General features: G+C 33.9%; 3 protein-coding genes across 4 annotated transcripts; 2 read left to right on the forward strand and 1 right to left on the reverse strand.

Moving 5' to 3' along the window:
• The first annotated feature begins 218 nt into the window (after positions 1-218).
• LOC110602554 (eukaryotic translation initiation factor 3 subunit I) lies at positions 219-5,653 on the forward strand. Its single transcript, XM_021740103.2, has 8 exons — positions 219-523; positions 689-904; positions 1,907-2,034; positions 2,560-2,679; positions 2,804-2,893; positions 3,924-4,010; positions 4,103-4,182; positions 5,439-5,653. Exons 1-8 carry the CDS (start codon positions 340-342, stop codon positions 5,512-5,514), a joined length of 981 nt encoding a protein of 326 aa, XP_021595795.1. The 5' UTR covers positions 219-339; the 3' UTR covers positions 5,515-5,653.
• A 666-nt stretch (positions 5,654-6,319) lies between these two features.
• LOC110602007 (short-chain dehydrogenase reductase ATA1) lies at positions 6,320-7,295 on the reverse strand. The gene is made up of 2 exons (XM_021739436.2): positions 7,243-7,295; positions 6,320-7,124 (listed from the first exon to the last, which is right to left on the reverse strand). Exons 1-2 carry the CDS (start codon positions 7,293-7,295, stop codon positions 6,320-6,322), a joined length of 858 nt encoding a protein of 285 aa, XP_021595128.1.
• Positions 7,296-8,095: 800 nt separating this feature from the next.
• Positions 8,096-12,344, forward strand: LOC110600701 (NADH dehydrogenase [ubiquinone] 1 beta subcomplex subunit 7-like). Of its 2 annotated transcripts, none has more exons than XM_043951446.1 (2): positions 8,096-8,480; positions 12,161-12,344. In XM_043951446.1, exon 1 carries the CDS (start codon positions 8,127-8,129, stop codon positions 8,433-8,435), a length of 309 nt encoding a protein of 102 aa, XP_043807381.1. In that variant the 5' UTR covers positions 8,096-8,126; the 3' UTR covers positions 8,436-8,480; positions 12,161-12,344. The 2 variants fall into 2 exon arrangements, with proteins under 2 accessions (XP_043807381.1, XP_043807382.1); XM_043951447.1 differs by having other exon boundaries at positions 8,127-8,480; positions 12,177-12,344.
• The last annotated feature ends 2,510 nt before the right edge of the window (positions 12,345-14,854 follow it).

Raw genomic sequence — 14,854 nt, forward strand, 5'->3', positions numbered from 1 at the left:
AAAAAATTAATTAATTAAATTTTTAAAATTTTAAAATATTTTAAAATATATTTTAAAATAAAAAAAATAATTAATAAATTTCTACGTAATATAAAAATTAAGCAGTAAAATCGGTCATGCAAATATTTAATGGGCCAAGGCCTTTAAATGAGCTGGATAGGCCAGTGGGTCCATTCTCTCCCCCTAACCGCCAATGTCATAGAAATTTCATATGACATATTTGCTATTCCTGCCCTTTTGATTCTCTTTAAACCCTAGCTCTGTTTGTGCTGGTGAAGGAGAGAACTCGAGAGAACTTTCCTCTTTGTGATTCGGATTTCATATCGGAATCAGCTAAAGATGAGACCGATTTTGATGAAAGGGCATGAAAGGCCCTTAACTTTTTTGAAGTATAACAGAGAAGGTGATCTCTTGTTTTCCTGCGCTAAAGACCATACTCCCACCGTCTGGTTCGCTGACAACGGCGAGCGTTTGGGTACTTACCGCGGCCACAATGGTGCAGTTTGGTGCTGCGATGTCTCGAGCAAGTTCTCTTCTCTCTATATATATCCCTTTTTTTTCCCAGCTGTCTGTTGATTTTTACTCATAATTTATTGATATGGTGTTGCATTGATTGGAATCATGTGAAATTATGCATCTTCTTGTCCTAGTCAAAAACCAATAATTTTTTTTGTTTTGAAAACATCAGGAGATTCGATGCGGCTTATTACTGGAAGTGCAGATCAGACAGCAAAGCTGTGGGATGTTCAAACTGGAACTCAATTGTACTCCTTTAATTTTGATTCACCTGCCAGGGCTGTGGACTTATCTGTTGGAGATAAACTTGCCGTCATCACCACTGATCCCTTCATGGAATTGCCATCTGCCATTCATGTAAAACGCATTGCAAGAGATCCCAGTGACCGTAAGTTTTACATGCTGTTTTTTTGTTTCTTATGGTGATGGATATGCTTTTGCATTTCATATTGTTCAAATTCACTTAAATTTACTATGGTTCCACCTCGTTAACCATGCGTTATGTATGCAAACAAGTGTTGATAGAATGGATGAACCATTTTTTTCCCTCTCTCACATTCTTACCCCTTCTATTTCAGTTATTTTGAATTAGCCATACAAGCAAGAAAATGAAGAGTGAAATGCATCTCTGCGTTCACTTGTTCAAGTTGTTTCATTAATAACTTGTATGCAGATAAATTAATTATAACTTCCTTCTCCTATCTTATAGAAACTTCAATTGCATATATAATGATCTTCAAATCATATAATGACAATATAGTACTTTCAAAGCATTAATTTGGTCATCATAGTTTGGCTTTTCAATGCATCAATGCAAAGTGTTTTCCGTCTTTGGTCTTTTCATTCTCAACTGAATTTTATAACATTTATTTTAATTGTTTGATTATTTGCATTGCTAGTCATGATTTGATAGAAATTCACTTTAGATTCCAGATTCTTTCATCTCCTGGATAGATTCTTCTTTCTTAGAATCATTGTTTAAGATTATTTTAAAAACAAACCTCTATATGAATGTAAGTGTGTGCGTGATTGGGGGATTCTGATTTTTGTTTGAAGATGCGGCAAGGGTATGGAGTTATAAAGTTATTGTGTCAGCATTAATAGCATCAACGAAGAGATATTTATGATGCAACTTGTTCAGTTACATTACAGAGGCCATTCTTATATTTCATAACTTCTTTTTTATCCACGCTAACTTGGGCATTATGCACTCGCGCAAACATGAATTACTGTATTTGTATATATGAATTTATTTAATATAATGTAGATGCTAAAATTGTTCTTGTTATTGAATTTTCACATGCATTATATCGTGCTCCTTGTTGTTTATACTAGGGAAACTTTATATATAGTTTTGTGCCTATCTAAACTTGTTGTTGCATGTTTTCAGAGACCGGTGAATCTGTGCTTATTCTCAAAGGACCGCAAGGAAGAATTAACAGAGCTGTTTGGGGACCCCTTAACCGGACTATCATAAGCGCTGGAGAGGATGCTGTAATTCGCATATGGGATTCTGAGGTAACTGGCTATTTAATTGCATAATTAATTTTTGCAATGATTTAGAATGGGTGTGGCGCTATTAAACTCTGCAGAGAGATGAATCTTAAAAAGATTGTTTGGTGGATTCTTGAAAATTAGTTTGTTAATAGATTTGCAGACTTGGTATAGAGAGGTGGAACTGGTGTGTGAACAGTATGTTGGGGTTTTCTTGTGGTTTAACCACTATTGTTGGATAGCTTGCAAGGTTTCTGAAGTTCATTAGAAGTGAAATCTGAATTTTTTGTTGTAAAAAGAAAAAATACATGGGTGTAACTAGGGTCAATTAGCTCATGCTCATAAAGTCGAAAATTACTGAATGATTAATGCGTACAACTTAAGAAAACTCTTATTGAAAATAATGTATTTCTATTGCAAATAAACTTCTTTAAAAGAAAAAAAACAAGTAAGCTAATTCTCGACAAGGAGCCTATAGTTTAAAGTTGGAGGTCAAGAATTTGGTTGAGGTTTTGAGTTTAAAGTTGCATTCTTCTTTCAAACTTGCAGACTGGAAAGCTTTTGAAAGAGTCAGATCGGGAAATTGGTCATAAGAAGACAATAACATCACTTGTAAAGTCTTCTGATGGTTCTCACTTCATCACTGGTTCTCTAGATAAGTCTGCTAAGGTAGTGTTCTGCTGCATATATTTTTTAAATTTATTAATTCTTACTGATCATTCTAATATTTCTCATCTACAACATGGAGTTCAGCGGGCCCTTCTAATATTAATTGTATGTCTGCAATTTTTAGCTATGGGACATCAGAACATTGACACTCATCAAGACCTATGTGACAGAACGTCCAGTCAATGCTGTTACAATGTCCCCTCTTCTTGATCATGTAAGTGTAAATGTACTGTTGACTATTTTACTGTTATAATGGAATTTTTTTTTTATTTAAGACAGGTGGCATAACAGAATTATGCTGATCATGAAAGTTTTAAAAAATTTATATCTGAAAGGCAATGGCCCCCTCCCCCCTTTCCTCTTTGTGCCTTCATTTCCTTATGCTATATCTACTATTTTGTTAGTGAGTTTCACCTTTTTCTCTTGGTAAAGATTGTGATGAGTGTTAACTTGTCTCAATGATGAAAAATGGTTTGTCTGTTGAAGTAGTTGCTATGTTGGAGTGCATATGTTGTTACAGTTTGGAATTTGAAGTCATTTATTTGAAGATGAGAATATTGATGTGGAACTGGTCTCCAACAAAGTTAAATTTTTTTTTTTAAAAAAAATGATCCATTTAGCCGACTACTAGTTGGGTTAAATGCTTGAAGTTCAAAATAGGCATTTAAGTCAAAGTGATCTGAAGATTTCTGCCTTCTGCAATTTTGAGATTGAAGTAGTCACGTTAACTCAAAGTGGCTTCAAAGTCAAATTTGTGGATATATCTATGCGTAAGTGGATGCTAAAATGACAGAAAGATTGATGGGCAGCCTCAAGGTTATTACAGTGGCATCGTATGTGGTTTGCCCCTGGGGATTTGACTATGCCTCTGGAAAAAAAAAAAAAGAATGCTTTATAGAGGGGAAGTGTAAATCAAAAACTCTCCTAATGATTTGCTTGCTTAGGCATTTAAGCTTGTGGATGAGGACCAGTATTTAGTGCAAGGATAAGGGGCTGTGCCTGATCCAAACAGGTTGAGGTTCCTGGCCCTACGACGGCCCCATAGTGCACCTATGCCAAAGGGTAGGGGATCTTTGGATTCACTGAATGGCTCGTATGGTGATTAAATTGGCTGAAGTCAAATGAGTGTAGAACTGTAGATGATGTAAAAGCTGATTAAATGCCGCATGCATTGTGTTGCTCCATTTCTTTTTTTCTGTTCCTTCTTGTAATTTTTCTTAACAAACTGCCCTTTTGCTCCACAGGTTGTGCTTGGAGGTGGTCAAGATGCTTCTGCTGTCACTACCACTGATCACCGTGCTGGGAAGTTTGAAGCCAAATTTTACGACAAGGTTATCTTTCATGCTGATGGTGTTTTTTTATGATGTGAGGATCTATGATTGTTCAATGTGTTGAACATATATTCCTGTCTTTCCTTCTTCAGATTCTTCAAGAAGAAATTGGAGGTGTTAAAGGTCATTTTGGACCTATAAATGCTTTGGCTTTCAACCCTGATGGGAAAAGGTTAGTTTCCTTTACCTTGGTTAAAATTCATAAATTGGTGTGTTCAGTTTCAGAATCAGATACTCCTTTTTCTATTCTTCAGCGTAGCCAACAAACCCTCGTGTATAGTTGAAAATTGATCTCTAAACTTAATTTTTTATTGTACTAAAAAATTGTCCCTCTTTTTCTTCCCCATCAATGATTCGTGCCTGCAAGACTATATGGTTAGATATGCATAAATTAACTGCAATTTACATCCATGCAATAAACTAAGTTTGCATATTATGCCAATGTATTTTGAATATAATCAGTGAGGTTTATGCAAAGTGGTTGTGTCAGGTCTAGTACTGTTGGCAGCAATAATGCACCAATTTATTTAAATATTGCAAAACAGTCCGTTTAGTATGCCTTGAGGCTTTGTTTGTGCATAGTTATTCTAGGTCAAAAATTGTGGCCTGAATGAACAAACAATAAGAATTATCAGTAGTACAAGGAGTCATTGACCAACATGTGTCTTGTTGAGTGGGAAATTAGGAAAAAAAAATTATTTTGGATATTAGTGAATACTAATATTCATGTTGGTTTCTTTATGATCATGTTCTCTATTTATTTTGTTGGTCTTGTTTACTTTTATTGATTATTTACCCCGCATAATAAACAATGAGATGCTATTCATTACTCAACACGATTAGATAACTTGCATAGGATGGGCAAATTGTATTAAGTGGTTAATTTAGAAGTGTTTTATTTGTTCAGTTATCAACTCTCAACTGATTAGTCAAGGTCCTAATTTTTTCTCTTCTAATTCAATTTCAGAACTTTTGGTCCGACTCATTCATATTGTGTGGTAGTAGTCATAAGCAACAAGAGTAATTAAGTTTGATACAGCTGGTGTTGATTTTTGGTTTGTTTCTGTTTATTGCTATTGTTTGTTCTATGGAATCTTTTCAGAATGCGTGTGAAATTTGAAGTGAAATGCGTAATTATGCAGTGTTCTAGTTTACAACCAATCATGCATTAAATTAACCATTTTTGGAGTAAAAATAGTTGTAGCCGGTGCCTAGAGTGAAACAATACATTAAATAAACATGGCTACTGTTGCATGATATCCTTTGGTAGAAATATTAGCACCATCAAACGTAAAAACCAAAATTGAAGCATACAACAATGAATTTTTACCTGTATGTTAATCTTGAACCATTCTTTTCCTAAATGATGTCAAAATTTTAACTTACTGTTAAATGTTTTACTAATATTTTGAACTTGTGGTTTTGTAGTTTCTCAAGTGGAGGTGAAGATGGGTACGTGAGGTTACATCACTTTGATCCAGATTACTTCAATATTAAGATTTAGATTTGGCATAAGTTATCTGTATTGGAAAAGGAATCATTTTCGTAGAGCATGGGAAGGAATTTTGGTATTTATGTCGGAGGAAGTAATATAACGAAATACTCTATTTATGCAATATATAACCATTTTCGTTGTGTAAGAATTCCATGCTTAATTTTTCTACTATTTTACAAGCTTTGATATGGTCTGTCTACAACATCAATGAAGGGGATTTCCTACTTATTAGCCACAATGCTTGTACTCATCAAGTAGTTTTAGAGGATTCCTATTGTTTACCCGTTGTATATACAGTTTTCCCGATGAAATAACCCATGCCAAAAAGACTTTTCAGATCATTTAAAGAGAGAAAGAAAGAAAATTCAAGAGAATCAAGAGTGGTTTTGCCACTATTGGCTACAAAACTGCATTACAATCAAATGAATTTAAGGTTTGTTTTTATTCAAGAAATGAAAAGGATGAGGAGTGAGTGATCTGTATCAGATAGTTATGGATTAATACTGGATGTCAGCCAGGGTTTATATTTAATAGCGATCATATTCATGCATTTGACCTCTCAACCAAAAACTGCCAGGCCGGGATAAGCTGTGGAGCTTTATATGGATCACATTACTAGAAGCTGCATTCCTTGGTCAGAAGGATATATCTTTCAAAACCTTACGACGTCGTTCTCTGTAAATGCTATCACATTTGAAGATTACAGTTACGATCCTTAATTTGCAATTCTAGGCAAGGCATTGCAAAAGAAAGTAATAAAACTACTCAATTGTTCTTATTCATCACATTGCTGTTTCATATTCCTCTATATACTTCATTTTGACAACCGATAAATGAAAGCCATGTTATTATTAGCAGATGTATATCCTCCATCAATGACAAGATTGTGTGCTGTTATAAATCCTGATTCTTCACTTGCCAGAAACAATGCAGCCTGAGCCACATCTTCTACACTAGCATATCTCCCCCGCAAAAGACTTCCCCTTTCTCCAATAATCTTCCCCACTTCTTCAGGCTGCATGTCCTCTTTCCCCAGTATCCTTCTGTATGCACTAACAAGCATTTCCGAAGGGACCCCATGTGGCGAAATGCAGTTGACTCGAATTCCATGGACTCCTAATTCACAGGCAGTGCTCTTCATCAATCCAATGATGGCACCTTTTGACAATGTGTAAGGATGTGATCCCAGGCCTCCTACTACAGCTGCAGAGCTCGCCGTGCATATGATGCAGCCTCCGTTTTGACCTTCTATCATGACCTTCGACGCGTGCTTGATCCCGTGTAGATTACCATTCACATTTACTGAGAAGACTTGCTTTGTTTTCTCCATGTCAAGATTGGTGATGCTCCCATCAGGACCTGAAACACCAGCATTGTTGAACATGATGTCCAATTTGCCTTTCCAAGCCAGTGCAAGATTGATAGCTGATTCTACATCATCTTCTTTAGAAACATCACAGTGGATGTATTTGCCTCCTATTGAATAAGCTAGGCTGGTTCCCAGGTCATCAAGGATATCAGCAATCACCACATTAGCCCCATTTTCTGCAAATAGTATTGCTGTGGCTGCTCCAATCCCTCTTGCTCCACCAGTTATAACAGCAACTTTGCCCCTCAACCTATTAAAATTCAATCATCTGGGTACAGTTTATTTACTAAACTACAACTGATTCACATTATAAAAACTCTTATCTTACAAGTTCACAGGACCACAGACAATGAATTTGGTGGACAAACCTGTTTGCTGGTGACTTGCGGGCATCATCATGCATATGAATATGCGACTCCATCGCAGTTTGGGGTGATGTCTGTTTGCAGCTTGAAGGTGATCATATATAAGGGAGGTTCAAAGGCTATGAAGATGGAAGAATGTTTGATTGAAGTTTGTGTTTGGTTTAATATATGAAAGAAACAAAGTAATGCACTTTGAGAGGCTCATAATTTATACATAAATGCTTTTTTCATTCCTTGCAACAACCTCTTAACCTAATAGCTTTTACATTATCTAATTCTCAACAACATTTGCCTGTAATTTGAGGATGAAATGTGAAAAAAAACCATAAGTATTATAATAATTAAATATAAATTAATCATATTATTGATATTTTATTTTAAAAAATTAAAATTTATGACAGTATTATTAACCATAATTTAAATTTATTGCGATTTAAATTTTTATAAAATGTTAAATTAATTTTTTACGGTTTTATTATAAAATAAAATTATAATAAACTAAAAAAAAAGGAAATAACAATAATTGGACAAAAATTATAAATTTTTGTTGTATTACAGTTTTTGAAGTGCAAATTTTTTCTAAAAAAAACTTGATACTTCGCTTTTGGTAATTATTTTTTATGATAATTGACAGTTTTTATTTTTTTTCCAAGATAATTGACAGTTTTGTTGGACCAAATATTGGGGTAATTATCCAAACGGCAGAGGTGAAACCCAAACGACAACTACTCTGAAACCCAAAGATCATTTTCATCTTCCGCCCGATTACGCCCCACAAGAAGCCGAAGACCACAACCAGAAGCACAACCGATTGTGCTAATAGCAGTGTAGTGTGAAATTCTCTGCCTTTGTAACCCAAAAGACAGCGGCGAGTTTGCAAGCCAATCATGGAAGTAGAGGGATCATCGAAGCCAATGATAGCAACGCAGGCAGAGATGGTGGAGGCGAGGGTGCCCATCTCCTACAGAGACCAGTGCGCTCATCTGCTGATCCCGCTCAATAAGTGCCGCCAAGCGGAGTTCTATCTTCCATGGAAGTGTGAGAATGAGCGTCACGTTTATGAGAAGTGCGAGTACGAGCTTGTCATGGAGAGAATGCTCAAAATGCAAAAGGTCCGCGAGGAGGAGGCCAAACTCAAGCAGGCCCAGAAGCAGGGAATCCCCATCCCTCTTATCCCCAAAACTGCCAATGCCTAGCTTTTGCAACACATCAAGTTCCTTCCTTCTTTTTCTTCTTTCGTGGTAGGTGTTCTTCTTGGATTTTTGTTTGTGGGTCTGTTTGGTTAATCTGGTTTTTTGTGATCTTTGGTTTGGATGTTAAAAATTTAGGGACTTCATGTTTTGCTCTTAGTTATAATTTTTCAGAATTTCAGGTCTTTGTCGTCTAGGTTTGATTGAGAGAGTAATACTTAGCGTTTTTTGTATGAATTTTCTAATTAACTAGATTTTTTACGAGTTGCTTAGTGAGTTTACCATTCAATTGAATTTCTGTTCGTGGGTTATTTGGATTTGAATCCTAATTGTGGAGCTTGTTGAAATCCACCTTTTCATTTTGGAGATTTTGTTCCGAGATTCTACTGCTGGGCTATTGCTCGAGGGTTTATTAATTGATGGCTGTTTGCTTGAAATGATGTTTAGGTATGGTACTTGTGTAAGAATCCACAAGTATTTTTTGTGGGTTTAATTTGAGTCCAGGAATTTATGTTCTTTTGGATGTTGCATTGATAGTTTTTTGTCTTTTCTTCTGAAGGGATGCGTTTAACTGAAAATTTTGATTTCAAATTCTAAAGTCTGTTTCTGTCTGTTCAGTAATTTTATGCAGGTTTATTTTATTGGGGTTTTTTTTTTATGAACGAGTCCAGCTGCACTTTTTACTCAAATTTCGGTTAAGGTTCCAGCTTTGGGAAATTTATATATTTATGATCATGATGGTTCCTTTGCAAATTGCAAAATTATTGTGGACTTTTTTGAGAATGCATTGGAAACTTGTGGTTGCAAGGACTATTGTCTGTGTATTGGCTTGTACAATGGAACTACTCCCATATGTCTTTACAGAGTGATCCAAAATAACGAGGTAACAACAAGAAATTTGTTTGTTACCTTCAAATAACTTTGTAGTGTACTCTTCAATTGACTTCTTGTTTTGCATAAGATAATGAACCTTCTCATATAATCAGAAAGTGAAAATTGCTTCGATAGCCTATATATTTATGATCAAGCTGGACTATTGTGTGGATGATAATTGCTTTGTTGTGCACGTTGCTTTTCAACTCTTACGCTATTGAACCGCAGTTGTCTCAAAATTAAAGCTTTACAGATAAATCCTATCAATTTTCTGCTATATGCTTTTATTTGAAAATAATTCTCCAAACTGGTTTTCCAATCCAAATTATCATCCACTTGTAACTTTCTGTGAAAATCAGCCACTTCAACTTTGACTCCTCCATTCAAATCAGTGGCATTCGTAACTGCTCTTCCAATATGCCTCTTGTCGCTCAATCAATGGGTCCAGCTTGATGAAAGGGGCTGTCCTCTAATTTCTCCTCAACCCTCAAGACCACCTTAAATCTGGAGATGGTCATGGTCATATCACCTTCCAGATTCTCTATCCAGGCTCCCACTGGTTCCTGATGGTTCGAGGCTTGCACAACTCTGGTCAAGGCCCCAATCATTCTTCGCATGTTTGCAACTCCATTTGTTGGGGCTGGTTGCCTCTATCTCAACTTTTGCCTCTGCTAACCACTGTTTCCTAGCATACAATTCTAGTAGCAATGCAGGTTTTTCAGCTCTGATACCACTTGATGTGGTGCAGAAGGTTAAGATAATTGGGTCTCAACAATTGGGCTAAAACAAAGGTTAATTGTTGTTGGAACAAAGCAATAATAGTTTACAGAAAACCACTTGGTAAATTTCTGAATTGAAGAAAAAAAAATTATATATATATACACACACACACTGATATATTTGCTATTAGCATAAATCTCATTCAAAAGGAAAACTAAACCTACTTAGTAAAAGAAATGGACAAGAATCCTAAATGAAGATGGAAAAGAAAAATAAATAAAATCCATGACTGAATTGGAAAAACTGAATGGGACTTCAGATTTTGCTGCATCAGCTAGGTTGAAATTGCTGATATAGATCAGCTAGTTGGAAGTCATAATGCTTTTTTCAATGCTTAATATGATTCATACTATTGCTCAAATTCTTGAAACATATAAATATATTTTGTCGGAAGCTATCTTCTTTCTTATTTAGCTGAAGAATCCCTTTGTCTTCGCATTATTAAATGCTTAGTGATTAGTGAAATAATTATTGAGACCTGAGTGATGGATGAAATTATTGAAAGTCAATGCCTTTTTCTTGGAAGAGGCAAAAATGGAAGTGCAGTAACTGTGATTACTGGCATGAAAACTGTATCACACTTCAGACAATGGTACTTGGACTTCAATCATTGTATTGCTATGTTTTATGGTAACTAGTTAATGTTCTTCTCTGAGCCTGAACTACAAATAGAAGAGGAAGAGGAATTCTTTACTGTTTCTTTGTTTTGCTTACAATTGGGAAATGGGAGCTAGGAGAAGAATTGAGTTGATGCCTTTTAGCTTTCTTTTAGGGCTCATCTCTGTAACTTATCCTTCGCTATGGGTTGGATGTTATGGATTATGTTCTCAGACACAAGATGTACATTTTTCTGACCTGGATTATGTTGCTGTATTAGTTTTTTTCCCATGATATAGTATCTGTATGCTTTATGTGTATTCAAGCTTGATTTTCTGAGATTAGACTAGAGACAGATTGGGGGGAATGAAGTTTCTTCATGTAATTGAAAAGAATGCAGAAAGTTAAAGAATTCTTCTGTCAGATTTTCCCCCCTTTTTCTTTTGGATGAAGCTGGTGTTCTAGGGTTAGCAAATGAAACTAATGCTAATATAAAAGTTGTACCAACCAATTTGTATTTTTTATTGCAGCCTTATATTAATAGCTTAATAAGGAACATTGTAACTAGCACTTTAAGTTCCCTTAGCCCTTGCCTTTCCCCAAGTTACAGTGAAACAGATGCCCGTTTTGGTTATACAAATTATCTCATGATTTCTAATGCCTCAATAGATCACTACAATTGTTGGTAGTAACGAGCTTATTCATCAGTTTGGTTTATTTCCTACCATGTGAAAGCTGCTTTATTTTCCAAAGCTCAAATAATTTATGCCCATGAGTTCTTTTGAGTTTAAATCAAAGGCCATTTTGTTCTTCATGGAATCAAAATCCTTGCATGTAATTTGAACGAAGGATTGCATTTTGATGGGGAAACAAAGATGAAATGGAATATGGAAAAAGAAAAGATGTGTTATTTCCATTTCTGCATCTTTGTTCTTCATAATTAATGATCTTGAAATTTCAGTCATTGTTTTGCAATTATTCTTTCATTGCAAATTTCATTGTTCTTGAACTGTGTTATATGTGCATGCTTGCATGTGTAAGATCATGAGTCTTCTTCAGTTGTAGTTGGTAGTAGCTTAGTTGCTTGCAGCAGTCATATGATTGTTAATGAAGTTCTTGAAATTTGGGAGCAGCACAGGTGAAGGCATTATCCATTGCACAACTATAGTTTTTTGTTTAACATAGAGGAAACCATTTTAAATTAATTAGAACATGTGCAGCTGAAAGACATGCACATGCTGCTGTGGGGATGGGCAGATGGGTAAAATGCATGTAGTTGATGCTAGTCACGATGGATGTGTTGCCAAGTACAACTCTTCTCTCAGCTTTTTCCTGGAAGCTTAGCCATTGATTGGAAAGCTACTCTTTGCATCCAATTGTGGTCCATAATGCAGTGATTTATGTTTTGCTTTAGTTGTGTTCTGGTTCGCAGTTTTATTTTTGTTGCTGCCATGACATTGATTCAAGTTTTTGACATGCAGCTTTCAAAATTCGCAGAGAGATGGATCATCCAGCGCCCCTGACCATTGACGGTGGAAAATGGAAGTAATTTGGGAGTGTTTATAATTACACAAGACACAAGTAACAGACTCCTTAATACTTTAATGGAGTTTCATCAACTGTGCAACGTTGTTTTATGTTTATGGAATAAAATCATTTCTGCCACACTCATTTTTTGTTACTGCACAATAAATCAATGTGTATACGCAGAGTACTTCTAACCTACGCCTGGGTGTATAAATCCAATCAATAAAATAACTTTCAATCATAGTAAGTTTTTCATTGATTGGGTGTTTGTACAGCTCAGCGAAAGCAACAATTTTCCACACATTAGTTGCTTACATCAGACAATGTAGGTTTTTAAGATTCCATCAAGTCCACCTAAAAGCCAACGTGTGAAAGAAATTGATGTGGTTTACAGTTAAGCATATGAGCTTGGGCTTAGGTATAAATAAATGTAGCTATTTCAAAGTTTTCACACCCAACTCACCATATACAAACAACTTTGCACGTGCCTTTGCTTTTGGTTTTGGTTTTGGTGCAGTCCTGATAGACTTGGTGCCGCCTTCCTGCTTTATAGCATCATTAGCTTCTAAAGCTCTCGGAGCATCTTAAGCTAAACAACAACTTTGGATTCATTCTTTTGACTTTTTGGAATCAATCTTTACATTCACCCAATTGATACTGTTATTATTATTATTATTATTATAAAGTTTACAAATGTGGGAGGGAATAAAACATGATTATGACATTATTGGACATATCAAATTGGGTAATTGTAATAACCATTTCCTGCATTGTCTTCATCTCCTTGTTAGGTATTTTTAATTAGAAACTTTTTGGCTTCAATTTTCTATAAAAAAGAATCAATTAAATTAAAAAAATATTAATTATTTTTTATTATAAACAAAAAAAATAATTAAATTGAATATATAATCGTAACAAAATCACCATTTAGGAGTACTTTCTCTTTCCAATTTGGTTTATATGATACTCCAAAATGGGTTTACTCTAAGCTAAAAGAACTATTTTTATATAGTTTTGTATGTGTTAATTAGCAGAAGAGATAATTATGATTAAATATAAAGACAAAGCATATTCAAAAATAAATATGGAATTCTTTGACAAAAAATAAAATAAAAAAACATGGAATTATAAGAATAAAAAAAAAAGATGGGTGATGCCATTCTCTCCACATTGTTGACTGAAACTTTTTCTTCTGAAATTAAATAATTTATGTGAGAATTTCTTTTCTTTCTTTCTATTTTTTTATTATTATTACCACCATACTGAATCAGGGGATACTTTCTTCTAATTTTTTAAATTTAATATATTTTTTTTTCAATGAAAAAATATTTGTCCATGATCAAACAGGAGATTTGAATTGAACATATTGTAAAATTAATTTGTGACTTATTAATTATATGTGTGTGTGACAGGTGTTTAGAAACTTTTTTTAAAAAATATATTAATAATAATAAAGAAATGATGTTGAGAACAATATCGAGGTTACCTAACCCTTTGATTTTGTGTAATTTGGTAGAAAAATGTAACGTGCAAAATGAGTATGAACTTTGTCCAATAGCCATGTCTCATGCACCTTAATTAATTAATTAATAAAAAGAAAATGTCACCACTCATGAAATTCTAATTAGTCTTTTATATATTCCAAGATTTTAATAATTAAATTTTATAAAAGCTGAGTAAAAAGTTAATAAATAAAAAATCAAAATGCCATTTTTTGTTAAATTATATATTTGATGAAATTTGTTTTTTATTAAAAAAGAAGAAGAAGAAGAGGAGGTTGAAAGGGACATTGGTGGATGCCAACTTAAAGGAATTTTGGTGAAGTTGGGCATAAAATGCTCAAATTGAAGAGTAGAAAAGGTCAAATGAAATTAAAAGACTTAATTAAAATTTCTAAAGCAGAAATTGTCCTTTACATGTGAGGGGATGTTGACACATTTAATTATATTAATAATGAATTAATGTTCATATCACCTTTTTGTTTTTAGTCTTTGAAAATTAATGCAGTGTTCCAATTATTAGGAGTTTGACGAGTGATTCAGAGTTTTTTTTTTTTAAATAAGATTAAAAATTTAATTATTATAAATACGAATTTAAGAAATTACTTATTTTTTATACCCATAAAATTGTTCTAATTTTGAAATTAAATTATTTATTAAAATTCATTTTTTTTTTAATGTGGAGGTGGGGTAGAAGAGAAAGGTAAACATATGTAATCCAGTAAATTGGATGATGAGGGGGAGATGTCTCTTCAATCAATAAAAGCAAACACAATTATTCAAACTTTTCTACCTAATTCAATACCTTGAGTTGAGAAAGTCAAAATGGTGGGTACCTTTCTTCAATCATTATTCATTCTCTAGCTAACTTATATGAATGAATTTTTTTCCCTTTTCTTCCATCAAATCAAACCCCTCTATCATGTTTTCCCCCATTCTTCATTCCATCATTCTATGTAGCTTTCATTCATGCTTAATTAATTTACATTTAATTTATAATTCAAAACATATTTTAAAAAAATTATAATATCCAATATAAATATGATTTAATCTTAAATCAATAAATTGAGAATATATATAATTATACGAGATAAAATTTAATTATAAAAATTAAAATTTATTTATTTTTAATTAAATTTAGTCAAATTG

The sequence above is a fragment of the Manihot esculenta genome, chromosome 15 (genome assembly GCF_001659605.2).
Source record: "Manihot esculenta cultivar AM560-2 chromosome 15, M.esculenta_v8, whole genome shotgun sequence".
In the NCBI taxonomy this organism is placed as follows: Eukaryota; Viridiplantae; Streptophyta; class Magnoliopsida; order Malpighiales; family Euphorbiaceae; genus Manihot; species Manihot esculenta.